Raw genomic sequence first — 23114 nt, forward strand, 5'->3', positions numbered from 1 at the left:
ATCCTTTGACTGCTTCCTTCCAGGGAAATGGGTCATGCTCCTTTCCTGTGATTTAAGGGTAGGCACTGAGTTTGGTACCTCCAGTTCTTCACCCAGTGTCTAATGTGTCAATCTACATTTGTTCGATAGATGATTTCAACCCAACCTCAAGAATTTCATGTACCCAGTGCATCCAACAGAGCAAACAGAATCCCGTGAGTCAGGGGAGGATTCTGAAAGAATTTGGTCTATGGACATAAGACAAATACATGCAGGGAATGGGCCTAACATCATTTCTAATTAATCACTTTGATGTCATACTTTCATTTATGTAAGAGTTTTGGTAAGTTTTCCTTAACCAGAAGAAAACTGGGGTGACTTGAACCCAAAGTGAAATCCCCCCAAATCAAGAACAGCTCCCAAAGTGAATTTCTCCCTCAAAAAAAGGCAAAGGTTATTTTTACAGTACAAAAATTTTATTTTTTTTGTTAGGATAATTTAAAGTTTAAAACTGAAGTAGACATATTCATTTTACAAACAAGATATTCTTTCATAAGGAAGACCATTAAAAACAGTAAACAAAAAAAGCTGTCTTTACAAAAAGCTCTGCATAGCAACTTTATACTGTATGTAACTGACAAAGCAGAAAAAAACAACAAAACTATACAGTTTGGAAATGAGACCTTACTGTACAAAAGGTAAAGATAATGGTTTTTAACCATGCATGTTGACATGTGCAAAGAAAAACTGGGAAGAATTTCGATGCCATAACAGAAGAAATGAGATAAATAATGCGGTCAATTGTCCATTTAAATGAAAAATCTTACACGGCTCCTCTCCAAAAATAGAACAGAATTTTGTCATTACCTATAGAGATACCTGTCTGCCAAGTGGCACAAAAATAACCTGGGACCAGAATCATTTAATAGCAATGACTAAAGAGGACAGAGTGGCTTCGTTTTTTTAAGTTATTAGTACACTAAAAATAATCCTTACACACGTTTGTACAATTAAATAGGTCTGTGGCTGCCGAGGTCCTAGTGAATGGTCAAAGATGTCCGGTATTTAGTTACACACAGTCTTTCGGTGTAAAACTACCGACAGACTCTACGATCATTCTGAAGACAGTACTGCACTAATCTTCATGCAAGAGAAAGATTCACAGGCTCTAAAAGCTATTGCTACTTAAGGAAAAAAAATGTCCTTATGTTGGATTGGCTCAAATCCAGGTCTAAACATGCTTAATTTTGCTCGGCCTCCATTTTGGGATGGTAAGGTTCGTAGTCCACGCATTCTTTCCCCCAGTACCGGGTTGTTTGCCAGGGCAGTTGTTCTCATGCATTTCCGTATCTTTTGACGCTGGGAGCCCTGACTATGAAGGACTGTCAGCAGTAGTTATGAGCATGCTGGGTTTCAAAAATTGTGGATTCTCATGTGCTAGAGGAAAAAGTGTCCTATTGGGCGATTCCAGAGCAAACTAAAGGCAACTCAGACCGCTGAGGGTTGGGTGAGGGAGGGCGTGTGCCAATAGACAATGAGAGAGTCATCTAAAATTGGCTCAGAAGCACGAAAGATGTTTTCCCCATAAAAGCTGTATCAATTTCCAATGCCAGAAGCCTAACCAAGAACCCCGAGCTAAGTCTGTGGAAACAAGGAGAAGACACCTGACCTGGGAAACCATGACATCCTATTGTCAAGCCACGCAAGTCTAGATGCATCTCTGGGACCACACACATCTTGAAGGTCTACCATGGTTAGCCACTACTGCAGGGTTTTCCCTCCTGAGAACTAGGTGTAGGCAGCACAGGGCTCCCAGGGCAGGCTGGGTAACTGCACTGCTCAGAACACAGCTACCACTAATCTCCCAATCTCCAAAGAATCCCAGTGTCCATGTCTTTGGGCAGAAGGACAGAAGCTTGAGGACTTTTGAGTACTCTCTTCTATACCCTACCCCACTCCTCCCAGATTCAAGTTTTTTCAAGGGACTTTAATCATCCAAAAGGAAAGCTCTGCATAGAAAGGAAACAGTCGAAGACTTACTCCAACCTCTTTCTGCAAAGTTTTGTGGAGCTTCCTGCCTCCATGCCTACATTGGGCACCCGAAGAGGAAGGACCGTCAAGGAGAAGTTCTACAGAGCCCGTGGACAGCACAGTCACGTGGCTTTGGCCCTTCTCAGAGGCAGTTCTTATCTAGGGATAGATGGTTACACGGGCACGCCCTGCATTGCTCAGGAAAGAATGTAGTTTTGAAAACGCCACACCCAGGGTGGACACCACAACCGATCTGCAAACTCTTTAGAAAGCGGGTCTAGGAGCGAAAGGACAGGTTGGAGCATTTGCGGGCCAGCATTTCTCTGAGTCTGGCTTTGCGGCGGATTGCTCTGTGGGAATCCGCACAAGATACAGCACTCTTGTGCATGGGTTGATAAAAACGATGGAAAAAGAGGGATGTGGGATAAGAATCTAATAAGCAACTGTAATAACCACACACCGTTAAAACTCGTCACTACCTGTTTGTGCCGATTCATTTTACATCAGGAAGAGAGATTCCTCCCTTCTAAAAAGAAAAAGGTCTTACTTTCTACTTCTACTTACAATAAGTTACATGTTTATTTATTTAAATAACTGTAAAACATTTTAAATTTTTTTCCCTTTTTTGTGTTTTTTTTTTTTTGTTAAAGAGCTTAAGGTATAAGCAAACACACATACAACATTTCCTCATTCAATTCAGGTTTCGTTTTTTAAGAAAGTCTCCCATGCTGGTACCCTGTTTTGTTCAATTTTTTTTTCTGCATAAACTAAATTGGTATCTGAAAGGATTCATAGAAAATAGAAACTTTCAACTTTTTTCCTACAAAGAAAAACAAATAGTATCCAAAATATTAAGCATGAATGTTTGCCAATGTTTTTCTTAAATATTTTACAAACATAGGAAGGTGGTTTTCGTAATGTTCATAACAAAGAATTGCGTTTCCACTCTTAGCACTGACCACGCCGATGGCGTCTTTCTGTCCTTGCTTGTGTAGTTACTGTCAGTGCTTGGTGAGGAGACCAAGATGGCGGCTCCTTGTCTTCCCAAATCTGTCCAACAGTGGCCACTCAGGGGCGCGACTCTCCCCGGTGAGCTCAGAGTGCTTCCTTCATAATTGGTCCATCGGAATAAGTAGTTTTGTGCTATGAGAAAGCAGTTCTTCCTCTTCTTTACATTGGGGGTACAACAAGCCCTGTCATGGCTGCAAGGAAAGAGCGGCACAGGATTAAAACATCAAGACTTTTTTTGTGGAAAAGCTGATCGGGGGAGAAGGACAGGTGTGGGAGCAAGAGAGTCTAATACAGCCCAGGGAGCTGGTGAGCGGTACATATGTGAGTGGATCTTCTCCAGGACCGAGCTAACAGAAGCTTCGGTGCTGGTGACCTACATCAGGTCCCCATGTTCGTCTGGCAAGCCCTTTGCCATTTTTGTCTATTAAGGGGTCATCTTGGGAAAACAGAAGTAAACACAGAAACTAAATAGCAAAGACATGTCCCACATCACTGGGTGGAACCAGAAGGGAAAGCCTGTTGGCTTTTTAGGAGTCATTTATAACAAATGGGGTTTCTCTCCACCCTAAGTGTCTTCATGAACATTCTCCCCTAAACTAGATCCATTCTTATTTAGTGCTCACTGATGCTATGTGACCATAGTCACCTAGAAATGCTGGTCTTTGGAAGAGACTTCAATTCGTTACTAGTTTGGGCGTCCACCCAGTCCCAACTACCCACGCCCTATCCAAATACATCGTCTACTGCTTCCTCCATCTAGTGAAGAGGATGTGGATGTGTCTGGGGAGAATCAAGCCCGATGTTTTTCCCTCTGTGGGGTGCATGAACAAAGTAGGGAATCACAGAGCAAAGCGCACCCCTCTATCCTCAGCTGTGCTGTAACAAGCCCAGAGGATTTTTACGAGTGTGGAAAATGATGACAGGTTCCCTTGCGTCCAAACTTTCTACCATCTCTGGCATTCGGTTCCTGGATTTCTCTTGTCTATATTGCATGGATGGAAACAACGACTCATACAAGTATCTTTCTGAGTTATGCTCACCACGATGCTTCCAAGCAAATAGCCAACATTCTGGCCACCCATGCTCTTTCCAACCCCATCTCTTTCTCTCCCCATCCTGTCTTCTCCTCCCCTCCCCCTCCTCTCCTACCCCAGCTAGTTCTCTCGGGCAAAATTGTCAGCTGTCTGTTTCCCTGCCCATACAGCCTTTATTGAATGTTTGTGAGATCTGGATTAAGGTCTTACACAGCTAGCAAAGCCTTAATTATTTTTGCCTGTATTACTATATATTGAATCGATGTAAGTTTTCAATAAAGGCAGTTCAATTCTGGACATTCCCCGATGACTTGGATATATAACAACTGCTGTAATTATCCAGGAGTGTAGGAAGCGTGTGTGTGTGTGTGTGTGTGTGTGTGTGTTTCTGGAGGAAGCTAGAAAATGAATCAGACACGCAGCATATAATATCAGCTTGACAGTCTATATTCATCAACTATAAATGCCTCATGAGTAAGGCAGAGGATGGGACAGAAAAATGCTGTAAGCATAGTGTTTGGGGGCAAGAAGCCTGACTCATACTCCTCCTCTCTTGTTCCCTGTTATACCCAGTGCTCTCCAGCTCTTCCTTTCATATAGATCACAGAGGCCCAAAGGCTCAGAACAGCAGACTTCATTCATGCCCTTTTTCCTGGCCTGCCCAACACAAGGTGGGTTGGAATTCTTCTAGATAGTGACCTTGACTTTGTACTTAGAGAAACCATGGGGGAAGAGGGGCACTTTCATCGGTGACTTTCATGGTGGATAGATGCTTATTCATACTTTTGTCCAGGTCATTCTCATCTTGGGCGTTTCACAGAAAAGCAATCCCCCCACCTCCCCGCCGTCCTGGTGGCAAAGTAGATACAAGTGAAGGGTGGGCAAAAAGCGGAAGTCTGCCAGAACCATCCCCGGAGAGACAGTGTGCTGTCAGAGCACAGGATCTAGGGTCCGAGTGCCTGGATTCAAGCCATCAGTCACTTGCTGTGTGGCCTCAAATCAGCGGTTCAGCTAAATCAGGAGAATGGGCTGGTCTGAAGAGGATATGTGTGTGGAGCACGGGGCAGAGCCTTGTCTACAGGGCACGTCAGGGAGTATGGTCTACACTACGGATCATAAAGCCGGTGCCTTGTCCACAGGGCACGTCAGGGAGTATGGTCTACACTACGGATCATAAAGCCGGTGCCTTGATTTCCCCACTCTATTCCCTTTTCAGCTTAATGTTGATGAATGAATGAAGACAGGGAACTGGAGGAGCAGAGACCTCCTCCCCAGCAGGGTGTGAGGAGGGGGACGCATCAGACAGGGCCCCCATGGTGTTTATTTCCCAGGATGTGAACATGGTCCTCATGGAGAAAGTTCTAATCCTGCTCTGAGTGACAAGATAGAGCCTGGGGGGTGTTTGATGAGAGACAGGGTGGGTGGAGACACTCGGCTACAAGCTGTGCTGCTTCTGTATGGCTTAGACATCTGGGTGAAAAAAAAAAAGTTCCATCCAATATACAGATGTTTCCAACTACCCACATGTTGGGTGGCATGGACTTCCACAGCCCAGCTTCTTGGGAGGAATGTTCAGTGGCTGTTTCTGAGAGCTGGGTTTCCAGTAATGGCTTTGACAGTTTCTCTGTCATCTCTGTCAAAATGTCACAGTCCCTAGGGCTGGAAACCCGACATGCCTTTCAAGTTCCCTTGGCTACCCTCACGGGTAACCCCCGAAGATTTGGAACACATATGCTTTCAGCAAGCCACCGAGAGCTGGGGTCCCCAGAAGGGCACAGCTCATCCCAGGTCCCCACAAAGCTCTGCTGACCAACGCTGCCTGTCGTAAATGTTTCCATGTCAAGACATGAGAAACAGCCAAAAATAATGCGGGTCACCAGTGAGCCACGGTGCTCAGCAGGTTCCAATTTGCTCTCTTGCCATCAGCTGCCTCCCATTCTCAGCGGGATGATTAGATTCTCATGTACTCATCACATTTGTGTTACGTCATGTCATATTACATCTTAGGACGTTGCTCAAAAGTGGGTTTGACGGGCGATATTAATTTTTTGTTCTTAGAAACGGTATGTTTTTTTTTCCCTCTTCCTTCCCTCCTTTACCCCTTGATCAGGCACCTGCTATCAATTTGACCGGCACATAGCCAGAGGTTTTGCTCCTGATGGATCTTTCCACATGTGCCATGGGAATGAACATGAAGGACAGATGGTAAAGCCAGCTAGATAAGAAATAACCACCAGGCACTTGAAAGGGCCAACAGGCACCTTCCAGAAACAGTGAATGGTCCTATGGAAAGCACAATCCTGGGCTGCCCAGGTGTGCCTGGGTTGAACATGTGGTTCTGCCGCCACTAACTCCATGTCCTGCAGATGTTCGGCTCGGCGTCATTCACCCCCATACTAGCCCAGGACTAGGGGAAGCATCAGACCAGCATCCCTGCCATCCATGTCCCACCACGAAAGTTCCAGGAACTCTGTAGGCGAGTGCTCAGAGCTAGAGAGCAAAGCTGGGATGCTTGCCCTTCCTTTGCCTGCCCCAGGACACTGGGTCACATACCCCGCTAAAGCAGACGGTCCCTTCTCTTACCTCTGAATCCATTCCCATTGCCACTGGAGCAGGCGGGCGAAGGGGAGCCTTGGGGCCTGATGACAGGGGCAAAGGCACTCTTCTGCTTGACAGCAGGAAAAACTGAAGAGGAAAACGGGAGGATGGAGGACGTGCTGGAGGATCCGACGGTGGGGCTTGAGGACATGACTGGAAGCAAAGGCGTGACACTCTTTAGGAGGGGGCTCACTGAAAAACCTTTTATTTTCTCAACATACACATTCTCCGCAATTTGCTTGAGAAATAATTAACTCCCAAGTACCAGTGATTAAAAATAACAGACTTGAGGGACATTCCTACCTATTTCCATAGTGGCTGGGTCAATTTACTTTTCATGCCAGTCATGTGGAAGCGCTCCTTTCCCCCCACATCCTTGCCAGCATCCGCTATTGCTTTTTTTTTTTTTTTTTTGTGATAAGCATTCTGACTGGGATGAGAAAGACTCTCAATATTGTTCTAATTTGCATTTATCTTCCAGCTAAGGTAGTGGAAATTTTTTTCACAAGTATGGCACGCCCATTCATACCTCTTTAGAGAATGGTCATGTGCCCCATCAGTCCATTTTCTGATTGGCCTATCAGAGACCATCATGTTAGGCAAAATAAGTCAAATGCAGAGAGACAATTGCGTGTGTTTTCTCAGATGTAGTTCCTACAGTTCTTTAGAGCTACATAAAGTCATTGTATGCATGCATGTATATGTATGTAAGCATAGATATGACCCTGAGCAGAAGGAGGGTGAATGTGATCAACAGCCTTGAAAGAACTTATCTCGATGAAAGTGAATATTTCATACAATAGCCATATATATATAAAATGAAAGAGATAAATCAGAAAAAATGTCAAATGCAATAATATTCTCCCCCACCTAGGTGGAATAGACACATAAACAGCTACTGTGGCAATGATCCCATTGGAGGAAAGGAAGACCATGTGAGAAGACAGAATGCTCCTCCCACTATGAGTCCTGGAAGGCAAGCATCAAGACAGGGAGCCTATGCAGAATGGGAAGCTTCTTTTTACCCTGAAAAGAAGCACTATCTGGAACTGTGTGCTGCCTTGCAATTCCCATGCCCTAGAGGTTTGATGTCCAGGGCCAAAAGCACATGATTGCCCTCGCCATGAGCTACTTCTTCACTCTGTGCAGGAGCTGATTAACATTCAGAAGATCACCTCCCTCTCTGGACTTTCAGTGCGCTTGGGAAATAAAGCTGAAATTCAGCCTCCCCTGACATAATGCTCAGAGAAAAACCACCAATATTAACAATATTAACATTAAATAATGACTTAAGGGGAGCCAAAGGCTAAGTGTGGTCATTTCCAAGAAAAAATAAAGGCAGTTTAAACAGCAAAGGGCCCCACCTCCTCATGGCACATACTCCACCAAGTTACATCAGAGAGGAAAGCTTATTAATTGTGGCTAAGCTTGCTCAAAAAAAGCAAGTGAGATGCGGGGAAACAGCACCAACAACTAAATACAAGGTGAATTGAAGGTCAGAAGCTTTGGTACTCTAAGGTAGACACTATCCCATCTTCCCTGCATCTCAATTGTGCTTATAGCAATCACAGGCAGTATGTACAACATGATGTCTTTCTTCTTAAAGATCTGTTTTATTACTTTTACTCATGTGTGGGTATGTGCACATGAGTGCAGGTATCCAAGGAGTCCAGAGAAGGACACTGGATCCCCTGGACCTAGTGTTGCAGACAACTGTGAGCCGCTCCGTATGGATGCTGGGAATTAAACCTGGGTCCTCTGCAAAAGTAATGGGTGCTCTTAACCACTGAGCCATCTCTCCAGACCCCAGTATGTCAACTTTACACCAGAATCATAAGTCAAAGTTATAATAAGAAAAAGAAAAGAAGGGAGAGCTTCTCTCGAAGGAATACTTATGCTTAAGCAATACTGATTTAAAAAGCTATGGAGAAAGACACACCCAAATACATCTCTAGCATTTTTGCAAACACAAGTAAAAAGAACATTGGAAAGGACAGCAGAATTCCATGTCATGTGAGAAAGTGGACCCTTTCACTGTATTAGACAAGATGAAGGGCTCATCACTGGGAACAGATCTTGTTTGTGCTTCCAATCTTCATATGCTCTTCCAGCTTTGGCTTTAGCATCAATAAAATATAAAGCAATATAAGAATGTCCCCTTCCCTTAATATCAGATTTAGAGGCCAAAGAGAGGCTGAGAGTCAGGAGGTTCTGGTTGACCACAGTCTAACCTCTGCAACATTAAATCCTCAACTTAGACTCCAAAAAGACACCCTAGCTTCCATTGTTGTAATAGCCTCACTCAAGCATGGTAACAGAGAAGGCTCTCTTTAAAAAAAAAAATGATATTGTTATTAACTCGGAGAATTTCATAGATGCATATAGTATATCTTGATTGTTTACTTCTCGCTCCACACTCTAACTCCCTAGATCCCCCTTGACCTCAACAATCCCTCCAAACATCATGTTTTTTTTTTTAAAAAAAATAATCTACGAAGTCCAATTTGTGCTGCTCACATGCTCATGGATGGGGGCCCACCCACTAAATTGTAGTCCACATACCAGGGGTCACACCTCAATGAAAACTGACTGTCCATTCGCCAGAAGCCCTCAATTGTCAATAACTCCCCAGCTAGAGGTGGGGGATGATGATTCCACTCCCTGATGGAATGTTGACTGGCTTGCTCTTGCGCAAGCCATCAGAGAAGGTTCTCCAAGTGTAAGCTGAATCTATATATGTTCATACATATAATATGTACACATACATGCACACACAAATATACACATATACACACATACATGCATATTTGCATAAATAACTCATGTATACACATGCTCACACATGCACACATATACATGCATACCCACATGTATTCATGCATGCACACATGTACACTCAAATGCACATGTGCATACACACATATAAAATGTGTACACACAAAAGCACACATGTACACACACACACACACACACACACGCCATCCCACTTATGCCCAGCATGTATGTCATTCTAACAAACACTCTTCCTAACATGTTGACTCAACCTACATATGGCTCAAGTCACAGCAGCTTCTTAGGAGAAGCCACCACGTGACACAAAAGAGCTGTGGCAGAGCTGACCAGTGCAAACCCTTGCGAAGGCATTTCTCAAAAATTCTGTGAAAATGACAAATGACGCCCAACATAAATTATAGCTCAAAACACTTCAAGTCTTAAAGAAATTCTGTGCATTTCACCCAACATAACTTCTAACTTTATATAGCTCGATAACCATGCTATTAGAAAGTTTTGTTGGCAAGGAGAACACTTGATGTAGGTGTGTCTTCTATCTATCTGATGATTTCATTGGTTAATTAATAAAGAAACTGCTTGGCCTGATAGGTTAGAACATAGGTGGGTGGAGTAGATAGAACAGGATGCTGGAAGTGAGGCAGATGCCTCGGGCAATCGCCATGCCTCTCCTCTCTGGGTCAGACGCCATGGAGCCAGACACCAGGTCAGACATGCTGAATCTTTCCCGGTAAGCCACCACTTCGTGGTGCTACACAGATTACTAAATATGGGTTAATCAAGATGTGAGAATTAGCCAGTAAGAGGCTAGAGCTCATGGGCCAAGCAGTGTTTAAATGAATACAATTTGTGTGTTGTTATTTCGGGTGTAAAGCTAACCATGTGGGAGCTGGGTGGGACAAAAAGCAGGCCTGCTCGCCTCATCACTACAAACACTGATGTTAGACATTAAAAGATGTGGCAAATAAAACCCTGTATTATACTAACAAATAGGTAGACAAAGAGTTGGGGGAAGCAAGGTCCAGAAATGGACATGGTCAGAGATGAGACCTATGGTGCAGAAAGAAGGTTGTGCATGTTATGCTGTTGGAAACTGGTGCATACAGTTCAGTCACTAGCTAGTGTGATATTAAATCTATAAAATTTAGAGTTCTTCCTTGGGTTCTGTGTGATAGCAAATCTAATTAGATACAGAGCTGTTTGCAAACTAAATCTGGGAGAGAGGCAGCAGATGCCTCAAAGGTTATGTGACCTGCACAGCGCTCTGACCCACGAACTCACAGCAGACGGAAGAGAGTTGACGCACAATGGAAAAGCTTCTGTGATTCACATATGCGCGAGAAGCAAATGTCAAATCAAGAACAAAGTTTGCAAAGCATATTTAGCAGTGCTGTGCCCTTGATAGCTAATGTGTTGCTTGCTGTAAGTTAATTAAGAACAGAAAAAAAAAATAGAAAATAGTCAAAGAACACAAATGAAAATGGCGGAGAGACCTGAACAGGAGTATACTCCAATGGAAGAATTAGAAAACAGTAACATCAATGGTAACAAAATGCTATTTTTCATTTACTAAATGGATAAAAACTAAGAAAGGATGAACAGGCAAGGGAGTTCATGCAGGCTCTTTCCTGAGGAGAGAGTCGGTCCCTCCAGAGGGACTTTGGCAATACAAAGAGTGTGTTCAAATGTTCATATCATCTGACCCACTAATTTAATCTCTAGAAATTAATCTCAAAGGGATGGTCACAAATGTACCAAAAAAGAAGAAAATTCAAGGACTTTTTACAGCAATAAGAAGTTGGAAATATATGACCCATAGTAGGGCAAAACATTTTAAGTCCATTAAATGGAATCTTAAACATTTAGACTAATATTTGAGAAGAATATTTAGCAATGCTGGAATACCCCGGATGAGCAAAGCAGATTATACAATAATACATACATCAATATATACATCAACCCAACTTCTACTTAAAGAAGAAAGTACAGGAAGCAAAACATGAAGAGATGTGATCAACATTTGATCTGTGGTATCTCTGACAAAACTGTGAGCATTTTTAAATGTGTCCCTTCCATTTGTCATATTTTCAGAATTTTTTATGATGAACATATATGACCTGTGATATAGGAGAAATTAAAGCTACTAATATTTTTTAAAAAAAATGGGAAAATATCCTTTTGGGGGAGGCAGGTAAGAAATAAGAGGATCACTAACAAAAGGTCCACTGTCCTCTTAACAGCCTGGAAACAAAATACTCTGTTAATTCCTTTGATAAAAGAAAAGCAGAATAATTGTCCTAGTCAATTTTGGTTTTGTTTTTATCAGCTTGACAGTAGTAGAGTCATTTGGGAAGACAGACCCTCAGTTGAGAAGATGCTCTCATCAGATTGGCCTGTGGGCCAGTTTGTGGGGTCATCTTCTTGATTAATGATGGATGTGGGAGGGCCCAGACAATTGAAGCTATGCTGCCATTGGACCAATGCCTTGGACTTTATGATAAAGTAGGTCAAGAGGAGCAAGTCAATAAGCAGCCTTTCTCCCCCAAGCTGCCTTTGGTCATAGTGTTTCATCATAGCAATGGAAACACTAAGATACTGATAAAATCTCAAATTCCTATGAAAAGCAGGATGGTGATAATTTTGTGAGTGTGTGTGTGAGAGAGGGGGGGGGAGAGAGTGAGAGAGAGAGAGAGGAAGGAGAAGGGAGCAGGAGAGGGAAAAGGTGAGGGAGAGAGAGAAATGGAGAATGAGAAGGAGGTGGAGGGAGAGAAAGACAGAGACAACTGTAATGTATGTACTCATGTATATGGAGAGGTGCATGTCTATGCATCCATGGGACCAGATAATGGTATCTTTCCTCTTGCCCTATCTCTCTCTACATCAATACCTTGAGACAAGTCTTCCACTGAACCTGAAGTTAAGTGGATAGTGGGTAGCAAGAAAGCCGCAGAGATCCTCCTCCTGTCTCTATCTGACCTCCCTCAAAGTATTGGGGTTATAGACACACTATCATAGGCAGTTTTTTTTTCTTTTTCTTTTTTTTTTTTTTTTTTTTTTTTGGTTTTTCGAGACAGGGTTTCTCTGCAGCTTTTTTAGAGCCTGTCCTGGAACTAGCTCTTGTAGACCAGGCTGGCCTCGAACTCACAGAGATCCGCCTGCCTCTGCCTCCCGAGTGCTGGGATTAAAGGCGTGCGCCACCACCACCCGGCAGGCAGTTTTTTTTTTTTTTTTTTTTTTTTTTTTTACTAGATTCTTGGGATTTGAACTCAGGTCTCCACGCTTGCAAAGCAAGCACTCTTACCTGCTACGCCAGATCCCCAGCCCCAGTAATGAGTTTTTAAGACAAATGTTACTAATAATTCCTCTTTTCCAGTCTCAGGACTTAAGTTTGTATCGCCAAAGAGCTTCCTAGAGCCTGGAGTTCCATCTATGGCGCTAGTCATCTGTCTGCCTTCCTTCCACCCTCCTTTCGTGTGCTCCCAGTCACAGCATCCAAAGTGTTTCTGTCATGACCACACGGCTGTATTTTCAAAGTTAATGGTTGCTGGGCTGAGGATCTCATTCAGTAGTAGCGCATTTGCCCAGCAGGCACTAGGCCCTGGGTTTGACCCCAGAGAACTGCCAAAACCAAACAAAACCCAGTGGTTATACCTGCACAGATATGACATGTCATTCCTACAAGCTTTTCAAAACATCTAGAGTCAGAATTCTACTATCGTAGAATTTGTGTTTTTTTTTCTTTACTAAAGAAATTCAATTAAGACACGCCAAGCTGTTGAGCTTACTTTTCTCAAGGAAGGAGTCTTCTCTCTTTCAAAAACTATTTCCCTATGTTTGGCATTTTCCATAAGAGTCATTTAATGCTTTACAATAAGAAAAATGTCTTCTTATTTACTTCTGAAAATTCAAAAATACCAAAGCCTGGGGCATGGTCTAGGACTGTCAGTGAAGCAGGCTGGATTCCTGCCGGAATGGATTCCGTCCCATACTTTGGGTTGGCTCGATGATTATTCTGCTTGGAAGACATGGTCCCCATGGGTGTTGCAGGCTTGTTGAGTAGCCCATGTTTGGGGACAGTGGAGTACACCGTTTTGGGAAAGCTGATCACAGACTTCCAATGGAGAGTGTCTCTGGACACCTTTCCATGTGAGGCTAGAGGCCAAAGCAAAGGCAAGCACGCCTGGCCCAGAAATCTCTGTGACCCTGGGAGTTAAGGAAAAATCACTTTTCTTCTTACAAGTACTGATTGGCCAGCTTAACCCCTGCTGGGACTCACAGACCTTCCCTTGCATCCGCATCCAGCCAAGGCAGTTGCTGGCACTCAAGGGGTCTGTCAGCATCTCATTAGAACCCCCTATTGTCAGGGGCTTAGCATCCAGGCATTAAAAAAACTCGCGCGGAGCTAGAACTTGGCACACACAGCCACCGCCAGGAAGTGAAGTTTCTGTGTAAGATTGGGAAAACATCTGTTTGGCTGTTTTTTGAAGGAGTGTGAGAGCAAACGCAGGGAAGATGCAGGGCTCTGTGTTGGCTGGGATGCAAGGCAAACTTGACAGAGAGCGCGAGTGTTGCCTCTATTGCTGTTTTAACGTCTCTGGCGAGTGCCCTATGGCATGGTCCAGCCACATCAGGCTCATTAGAAAAAGGAAAAAATCGTGAAAAAAAAAAAAACCCGCATAGGGTTGTGTTTTCAGACATAAGCAATTGAACTGACGAAATCTTTTCCCCTGGGCTGTAAAGAATATTTCCCAGAGAAGTGAAGACCTCGCTGGTTAGAAATATAGGTCAGGTGTTATCGTAATGAACTCCACTGGGGATGTGGGATTTTATACCAGGCAAATCTGATCGTAACGAAGGAGCCATTTGGAATCCCATTCACACTCTGCAATTCCCTCAGACCCTCCCTCCAAAACTCAAGGTGCAAGTGGTCACTTTCAGGACCGCAGGAGTGATGGGGGTATCCCGAGGGCTCCTCCCTGTTGGGCAGGACACCATCCTGCCTTCCTACTTGAATGGGTGACTTAAAGATATGGGGTATAGTAACTGCCTTTCTGAAGTCACTTGACGGAGTGGGCAGAATGCGGTAGTCCTTGATGAATTATCCCGTAAGAAACATGAGGCAAATAATACCCAGCTGAACACCTGCCACGCACACGCTGCTAACTCCACAGGACACACTGCGGAGTGGACATATTAGCAAACCATTTAAAATCTACAAAACAACTGCTTCATAGGCTCAGCCTTGTAGATACACACGCACCTGACCGAACCGTGAGAAATTGCCATTTCTAAATATCAAAACTGGCCAGATGGTGGCTGGCAAGGTGGTTTCTTTGGTAAAGGGGCCTGATGCCCCAAGACTGACATGGGAGGGGAGAACCAACTCTTGAAACCTGTCCTCTGATCTCATACATGTGTCATGGCATTCATATGTGTGTGTGTGTGTGTGTGTGTGTGTGTGTGTGTACACATACATACACATTAGTAAAATAAATTTAATAAAATAATTTAAGGAATGGTCAGATGAAAACAATTCTATCTGCTTCAGCCTAAGGATACATTGTAAGTGGTCTCAATACTTCATATTATTGAATAATTTTAAAGTCCAGCATTGCGAGTCTGGTGCCAGGTGTTGTGGTCCCATTTGATCCCTTTACCTACTACGACTCTTGGAGCCGGTCATTGATCAACTCCTCAACTCTTAAAAGAGAAAGTGGCGATAATAACTATTTGTGTGTAGCTCTGTTTATGCGGTGTCCCTCTCTGGTGCCATTATGCTTCTTGTGGGTCTGTTAAAGGGAGAGCCTCGTGGTCACACAAGGCACCTCCTTCATGACCACGTGTGGGGCAAACCTCCCCTGGTCATGCCGGCTAAACTGTTCCCATGCCTTTTGAGTTCCCTAATTAGGTCATAACCAGATAGGCACGGCACAGGAAACAATATCTGCAGTAGCATTTTGTTAGCTGAGGAACAACAGCTCTTCCCATAGAATGGCACCAGTGCCCATCCTTAGGTTAATCCAGTTATTCTAAATACATTTTTCCTCCCTTGCCTTGCTTTCCCATTGGTTCCCATATTATACATTCATACAGCCCATTTGATTATTGTCATTCCATCACATGCTTTTGGAACAAGAAAGGTTATTTTTTTTTTAAGTAGAATTAAAACAAACCAATCAACGCCAACCTATTTCCATAAGCTTCTCCAGTGAGTCTAGGCCAAGTGACAAGAAACACGCACAGGACACGTTAGTTATACAAGAAAAAAAGGGTCTGTGCCGCGTTTGGTGGCTTGGTCCTGTGTCCCCACCATACTGGGTAATATTGATTATATGACTTAAAAGCATAGCTCAGAAATAACGCCGAAATATGTGGGCCCACGAACTAAGGGTCAGAAGGCAGTGAGAAATAGCCCCCAAAACATGCTGCTTGAGCCGTAACTGACAGGGCTGTGTGCTGTCCTTGACACGTCCTTGTTTCTGGCACGAGGGAGCCACTCTGGGTGAGGAGAGGACAGGCACAGGCCTTGTGACAACAGCCAGCGTTTCAAGAGCGCTCTACTCTATCACTTGGCTTCTCGGCATCGGCATGTCCCCTGGCCTCAAGTATTCCCTGAGTAGGTTTGAAAAACACACACTCTTTCAGGCTCCAGGGACCATTGTGTAAGTTCCCAGCTGAGCTCCCAAAGCAACCCAAATGGGTTTTCACAATTTCCCAAGGCCTTGGCTTTGCTGCTTAGGCCATAGATTGAGGCTAAGAGGCTCCGTTCCAATCCGGCAAGCTGTTCCACACAGTCAACTTCCATCTCTCTGGAGGTGCTTAATGGAGGACCGAGTCATGTCGCAAAGTCAAACAGAGCCCAATACAGATGTCCTGTTCAGGGTCGCACTCCTCCCTGAGGAGCTATGGGTGGGTCATGGTTTCCCAGAAATATAGCCACTGGCAAGTTACCCTTGATCAAAAACCTCTCCCTCCCTCAAGCGAGCTATCCAAAGTGAACACAATGGTCCACAAACAAACTGAATAGCATCTGACTTCTAAGGCAGAAAGGCTTTAGTGGGAGGGGTTGGGGATAAGAGAGGATAATGGGATGTGGGTGTGACCAATGTAGAGTAGATGTGAGAAACTATGGAAGAAAATAACAGATTAGGATGTGACAGAAATGGGATACCATCAATTCGAGGTCTGTTAAATTCTAGTGTGTATTAGTGGGTCAGCAGGGTAGCTGCAGCAACAAACTGCTTTGCCTGTAACATGTGGCTGAAATGAACTAGTGTGTGTGAAAAATGCCCAGTGAAGGGGCTGGAGAGGTGGCTCAGTGGTTGAGAGCACTGGCTGCTCTTACTGAGAGGATCTGGGTTCGATTCCCGGCCCCCACATGGAAGCTCATGTGTCTATGACTCCAGTTCCATGGGATCTGACACCCTCATACATACAGACATACATGCAGGTAAAACACCAATGCACATAAAATAAAAATAAATCATTTAAAAAGTGTTTTTAAGAAAATGCTCGGTGAAAAGGCACTATTAGCCCAAATGAAATCTCCATTCCTCTCCTCCACACCCGTAAGCCACATGTACTTTGCATAAGGGAATCGTTTCGTTCCCTCTTCCTTCCCCAGGAGGACTTGCATAGACTGGAAGTCCAAGTCCAGCCAAGAGAAAAGAACAAAAGAGAGGAAGGACATTTCATCAAGAGATGAGACATCTCCCACATGTCCATACCATGTGGGGACACAGCTCTCCTCTAAAAGGCTGGCAGGTGAGACCTTTCAGGGAGGCTTACAGTGCCAGAAGGATGGCAAAGGTCACTTACTTCCGTATGGAGAGCCTGTGGGTGAGCCATTCAGAAATCCTGGTGATCCTGGCACACCCAGGTTGGCCATAGGAACATTGCTGTAGCCGTTCATGCTGTTACTGGAGGTGCTGTAATTAGATTGCTGAGGCGTGGAGCTGGAGGAGTATCCCCGCGGGGAGATGCTGCTTGTGTTGCGAATGTATCCTTGACAACAGAAGAAACAGGCCAGGTAAACAAAGTGGTACCCACCGTCGGGCCAAATATGGCTGGTGCTCGTTCACATTCAGATCGTAATGCCACCACTGCTAAGCAACGGCGGGAAGTGGAGCTTGCTTGCAGGACTCTATTTTTAATTGACAAGTAGTCACTGTCCACTCCCCCTTTTTGACATATGCATGCAATGGGTAATGATCACATTGGAGTGGCTGGCACATCGAGCCCCTCAAATATTTATTACTTCCCGGTACGGGAAGCATTCAAAAATTTCTATTGCCTATTTGGAATTCACGATAAACCATTGTCAACTCCTGTCACCTGGCCATGCTACAGAACACCAGAGCTTAATCCCCTTATCGAGTTGATAGTCCGGCTCTCAGCTTTGGATGACTTCTTTGCTCTACACAGGTCACACCTCCGGTTCTCCCTCTCCCTTCTATTAATGTTGCTTCATGCTGTTTTGCTTTGCTGTATTTTATAATTTGATTTTTGAGACAGGATCTCAAGATGCGTCAGTGGCTGGCTTGGAGCACACGCATCCCAGACAGATGTGTATTGACTCAGAGGTACTGACCTTGCTGCTGCACTTCAGAATGCTGGGACTACAGCTGTGTACCGCCCTGCCGTAACCAGCTTTCTCCCCTCGGCGTCTCTAGTGCCCATCCCTCTATGGAGCCCGTAAGCTCACTGGACATGGACATTGGAGTTCTACAAGATACTAATGGCCATCACTGAGAACGTCGTTCAGTGGCCAAACCAAGGTGGGCAGATGCTGTGCACCAAAGTCATTTTTTTTTTGAAGATGGTTAAATAAAGGACCCAAGGAATTAATATCCTACTCAAAACTTGCCAATCTAGTATTTTGCAAATGTAACACACCATGTGATCTTTCCTAGGGGTGGAGCAAGGTGTCCTAGCAACGTTTCTGGGGCCATGTGTGTTCTGCTGAGCAGTTTAGAAATGGTACTTCAAAGTCATCACCATCCTCTGGATAGGCTGGGGAGTATTTTCAGTCAGAAAGCACTGAGGAGCTCAGTGAATTATGTTATGCCGATCCAGGGCTCTGAGGTGTCAGCACTCAAGGACAGACATCGAGGCCATGTGCGACATGAAGGATGAAAAGTTTGTCAGGACTCTGAGAGCCTGGCACAGAGTCAGCTGCACTCTGGCCTCAGAGGACCTCTGGGGATGACAATGTCTAAGAGTGATTAGATTGGTAATACAGCTCAATGGTAGAGTGCTTGCCTAGCAGAGGCAAGGCCCTGGGTTCTGTTCTCAGCACTGAAATATCTGTAGATGGATTATATAGATAGTTATATACAGTGTATATATGTGTGTCATGGGTATATATATATATATATAAACATCACATATATTACACACATACACATATCTTTCTCTATAGATGTACATATATAATTTTTATAAAGAATGCTGGGCATGAGAGCTCACATTTATAATCACAGCACTAGAGAATCTGAGGCAGAAGGATTGCCACAAATTTAAAGCTAAACTGGACTGCATAGTGAGTTTAAGGCCAGCCTGGACTACATGAGCTTGTCTGAGCCTCAAAAGATTTAAACCAACTGACCAATAAACAAACACAAAACAAATTATAAAACAGTCTAAATTATCAAATGAAACATAATTATATATATATAGTGGATGAATAAAATTAGAAACAAATACTTAAGATTAAGGACATTATTTGGAAAAATTATTTTTCCTCACAGAACCATTTATAACAGACTTAGATGGGTCTCTTAACATCAACCTCACTGAAACAAATCTTCATATGGTAGACTTCAGGTATAAAATATATGAGAAAATGTACAATAAAAATTACCAACTAAAACTGCACCAATGCTCTTGTTTACCAAGAGTCGCATGGACTGAACATCGATGGTACCATCAGCTCACTCTATCATTCAATCTCATTATCACATAGCATTATTATAAAATAAATTCAACGAATAGCTGTAAGCCTCATTTCCATATGCTTAAACTCTTTGTAACTTATGGTAATCAACTTTACAACTTCTGGCCAAAGAAATCTATCTAGTTTCCAGAGAGCTCAGACTCTAATAACCGTCTACCTGAAATAGTTCAATAACCCATCTCTAATAGTGGGGTTTACCTAGGCACGTACCCCATTGGATAGCTTACGATGTGCCCTCTAACTCCTCCTACCCCAGCAGAAGAGGCCTTTGATGGAGAAGCCCGATTTGGATTCTGAGGTTCAGAAGGGTAGTTGGTACCTTGGTTATTTCCTTGTGTGGACTCTGAGATGCTGACTCCGAGCTGGCTGCCATAAGAGTTGATCCCCATCATACCACTGTGAGCTGGGGAGCTGGAGAGAGCTGGAATCTGACTGGGGTTCCTGGGGACACTGTACAGGGCTTCTGCAATGTCTGCAGCACGCTTTAAAATGATGTCCTACAGAAAGGCACACTGGGGTGAGCACTGTATCCAGAATCAAAAGTCAAACACAACAGAGTGTCAGACGCACGTATCTAACCTGGTTATTGTGGGGGGTGCCATACAGGGCTTCCACTAGGTCCGCGGCTCTTTTCAATAGCATTTCCTGAGAAAGAAAAGATGGGATGGGTGCAATTGATAAAGTCCCAGATGGCAAACCGGAAACTTATAGATGAAAACGGAAAGTCCACATATTGCCTCCAAACGTAATGACCATGAAGTTTGGATTTGATATTGGGTTTGATGAACAGGATTTAATCACATTTACAGATTCTATAGATGGGTAGCTGTAGAAACACACCGCTATAGAATGGCTCCACAACAATTCATGCTACTCAGAACACCCACCAACTGAGGCCAAAGTAGTCTTGTCTTTGTCTTGTCTTGGTAATCTTGTCTATTCTACTGAAAACAACTTTGAGGTCACTGTATTTAAAAATCCTGGTACTCTTAATTAATCAGATGGTCTTTATGTGATTGACGGGCCTGACTTTAATTGCTTGCCAAGGAGTTGACAGAGCACTGAAATTCCCTTGCCAATACCTACTCAAAATTTTTTTCTGATAGAGATGAATTCTTTCGATAGTACTTCCTCTTGTTCATCTTAGCCAGAAAGAATTAGCAGTCACTAATTGCCCCCCTCCCCTTCTCCCTTTCCCACCTCCTGTTTTTTTTTGTGGGGATTTTCTTGTTGTCATTCTGTATTATGTTTTATTTATGACGTTTTAAATTGTTACTCAACAGCTGTCCAGGTATCATCTGACTTCATGGGGCTGAGTATTTCCCGGAGGAAAAGAAGGGTCTGTTGTTGAAGTCACTGGCATTTGGCTTTTTATCCGAATATAGAATAAAGAGCATGTCATTTCATAAACTGCACGTTGGAAGCACAAATATAATTTGAAAAACTGGCAGTTTCTCTTTAGTCAAATGGAATCACTAAATGAGCTTATTTCTAGGTAAAGAATGATGATGTCACGAGCCAGGTTTAAGGTGAAGTTTTCTGAACAAGTTCATTCACAAATGATCCCATTCATTGAAAGGGGTTATTTTATCATCATTAAATTCTTGTGTACACAGTAGGCCTTCCATGAATGGCTGCCTGTAGATTGACGATTCGCAGCGGTTAGTGCTAAATAAAAATTCTGCTTAAATACACAGGAGTGAAACTCACACTTTTAAGCAAGGGTGCAAATATTTGTCTTTACACAGTTGGCAGTGTTTTATAAGCTGGCTATTCTTGTAGCATGTCTGTTTTATGAGACCAAACTTTCAGGTTTCACATTCCGTCAGATATTAAACATAATGTATTTCAAAATTAGCAGAAACCTTATGTTCATATTGTTATCTAAAGCATAGCCAGTTTCAAGGCTTAATTAATTTTAATGGAACTCGAATGATTTTGATTTCAAATGGTTTTGTCTGAATTTGCTGAGTGTCTACCAAAAGATGTTCACCTGTCAATTCCCAGCAACCTTACCTTGGCTAACCTCTCGGGGTCCCCTGGGTGCCTTGGGATAACTTTCTGCAGTCTCTGGAAGCCATAGTCTATAGTGGGTTCATTTAAGGCTGAAAGACAAAGGCGTTGTTTTTTTGAGTACACACCTGGACTATGAAATCCTTCACGGGTATTAGAAGAGTTTTGATGCCTTCTAAGACTTAATTCATGGTGTTACAACCAGTTAGGGGATTGTGTTGTTGACACTGGTTAATTCACACAGAAGTTTGGAATTTGTAGTAAGTCTCCATTTACCATTAAAATAACAAGTCCAAGTTTCAACGTCTCTGCCTTAAACACAGCTCCCTTAAATCCACCACTTGTGCTCACGTCATCAGAGCCAGCCATGTGCCAGACACAGCCAGTCATGTGCCAATTAACTTCTGTCTTCTACCCTTCTTTAGTTCTTCCCTTCCTTCCTTCTCTCCTTCCTTCCTTCCTTCCTTCCTCTCTCCTTTCCCTTTCTCCTTCTCTTTCCTTCATTTTCCTCTCCCCTTCATTCCCTTTCTTCCTTTCCCTCTTTCCCTCCTTCCTTTATCTCCTTCTCATCTTTCTTTTTCAATCCCAGGGGCTTGAACCCAGGGCCTTGTGCACGCCAGGCAAGCACTTTACCACTTAGCCACACCCCAGTCCAACTCAGTCTTAGAAAGACAATGAACTTCTTCTGCATCATTTTCCTTTCTCTCCTTCTGCTTCTCTTTCCCAAGTAAATATTCTCATCTATTTACCCTTCTAATATTCCCCTTTCTTAACCATTCTCTTAAATATTTGCATTTATGTTTGATATTACTCTCAAGGACACTATTCTAATGCAAGCTACACTTTTCTTATTGAAATTATGTGACTACTGATGCTTTCCCGGAGGGTCAGGCCCTCCACACAGCCTCGGAAGGCTCAGGGGAGCTGCATTTATTTTGTCTCACGATGGTGTCACATGACTAACAACAGAGCCTGACATAGGATAGACATTTAACTTGGTAACTATAACACAAGTCAGTGAGCAATGGGATGTTGTAACGTGGCATTTCTCCTAGTTTAAAGAGTCTTCCAGAGTCGGTCCCTTATCTTCCTTCCTCCTTCCTTTCCTTCTGTTGAGACTTTAAGATTTTTTTTTTTTTTTTTTTTTTTTTTTGGTTTTTCGAGACAGGGTTTCTCTGTGGCTTTGGAGCCTGTCCTGGAACTAGCTCTTGTAGACCAGGCTGGTCTCGAACTCACAGAGATCCGCCTGCCTCTGCCTCCCGAGTGCTGGGATTAAAGGCGTGTGCCACCACCGCCCGGCGAGACTTTAAGATTTTAAAATTAATACATGACCAAAGCAAAGGCAAAAAAATATAAAAAATAAAATAACAATTTCTCACACTCTTGTTAGGCAACAGCAAACACAGGGGAGCATATTTTAAATTTTTCCTCTTTCCATACATATTTTATAAACACCTGTTGTTATTAGGCTACCAAATGATACCCTTTCTTTTAAAAAAATTATAAATCATTAATTACTTTGAAAAAAATAAAATCACACATAAACCTACCACTTCAGAAACAACCAGGCTTAGATACCCCAAACAATACAGGCTGTTGCCTTTGCTCTCAGTTGCCCACCAGAATTTGATGGTAAGACCCTATTGCTCAGGACACTATGGACTTTGGTAATAGGTCATGAAGAAAGCAAGTTGGGATGCTTC

The 23114-nt window shown here is 43.4% G+C and overlaps 1 protein-coding gene across 5 annotated transcripts in view; it reads right to left on the bottom strand.

The window, feature by feature from the left end:
• Positions 1–3180: 3180 nt before the first annotated feature.
• The window catches only part of Ebf2 (EBF transcription factor 2), a 194960-nt gene continuing 175026 nt past the window's right edge, over positions 3181–23114 (bottom strand). For 2 of the 5 annotated variants that reach the window (XM_038310098.1, XM_038310096.1), the window contains 6 exons: positions 21415–21503; positions 19978–20043; positions 19718–19895; positions 17262–17447; positions 6639–6806; positions 3181–3212 (listed from right to left, as the gene is read on the bottom strand). In XM_038310098.1, coding sequence (XP_038166026.1) covers positions 3181–3212; positions 6639–6806; positions 17262–17447; positions 19718–19895; positions 19978–20043; positions 21415–21503 — 719 coding nt within the window. Of the gene's footprint in view, positions 3213–6638; positions 6807–17261; positions 17448–19305; positions 19309–19717; positions 19896–19977; positions 20044–21414; positions 21504–23114 lie in introns of all 5 variants that reach the window. The other 3 variants (XM_038310097.1, XM_038310095.1, XM_038310099.1) reach the window with 3 other exon arrangements.

This window comes from Arvicola amphibius, chromosome 13 (assembly GCF_903992535.2).
Source record: "Arvicola amphibius chromosome 13, mArvAmp1.2, whole genome shotgun sequence".
NCBI lineage: Eukaryota > Metazoa > Chordata > Mammalia > Rodentia > Cricetidae > Arvicola > Arvicola amphibius.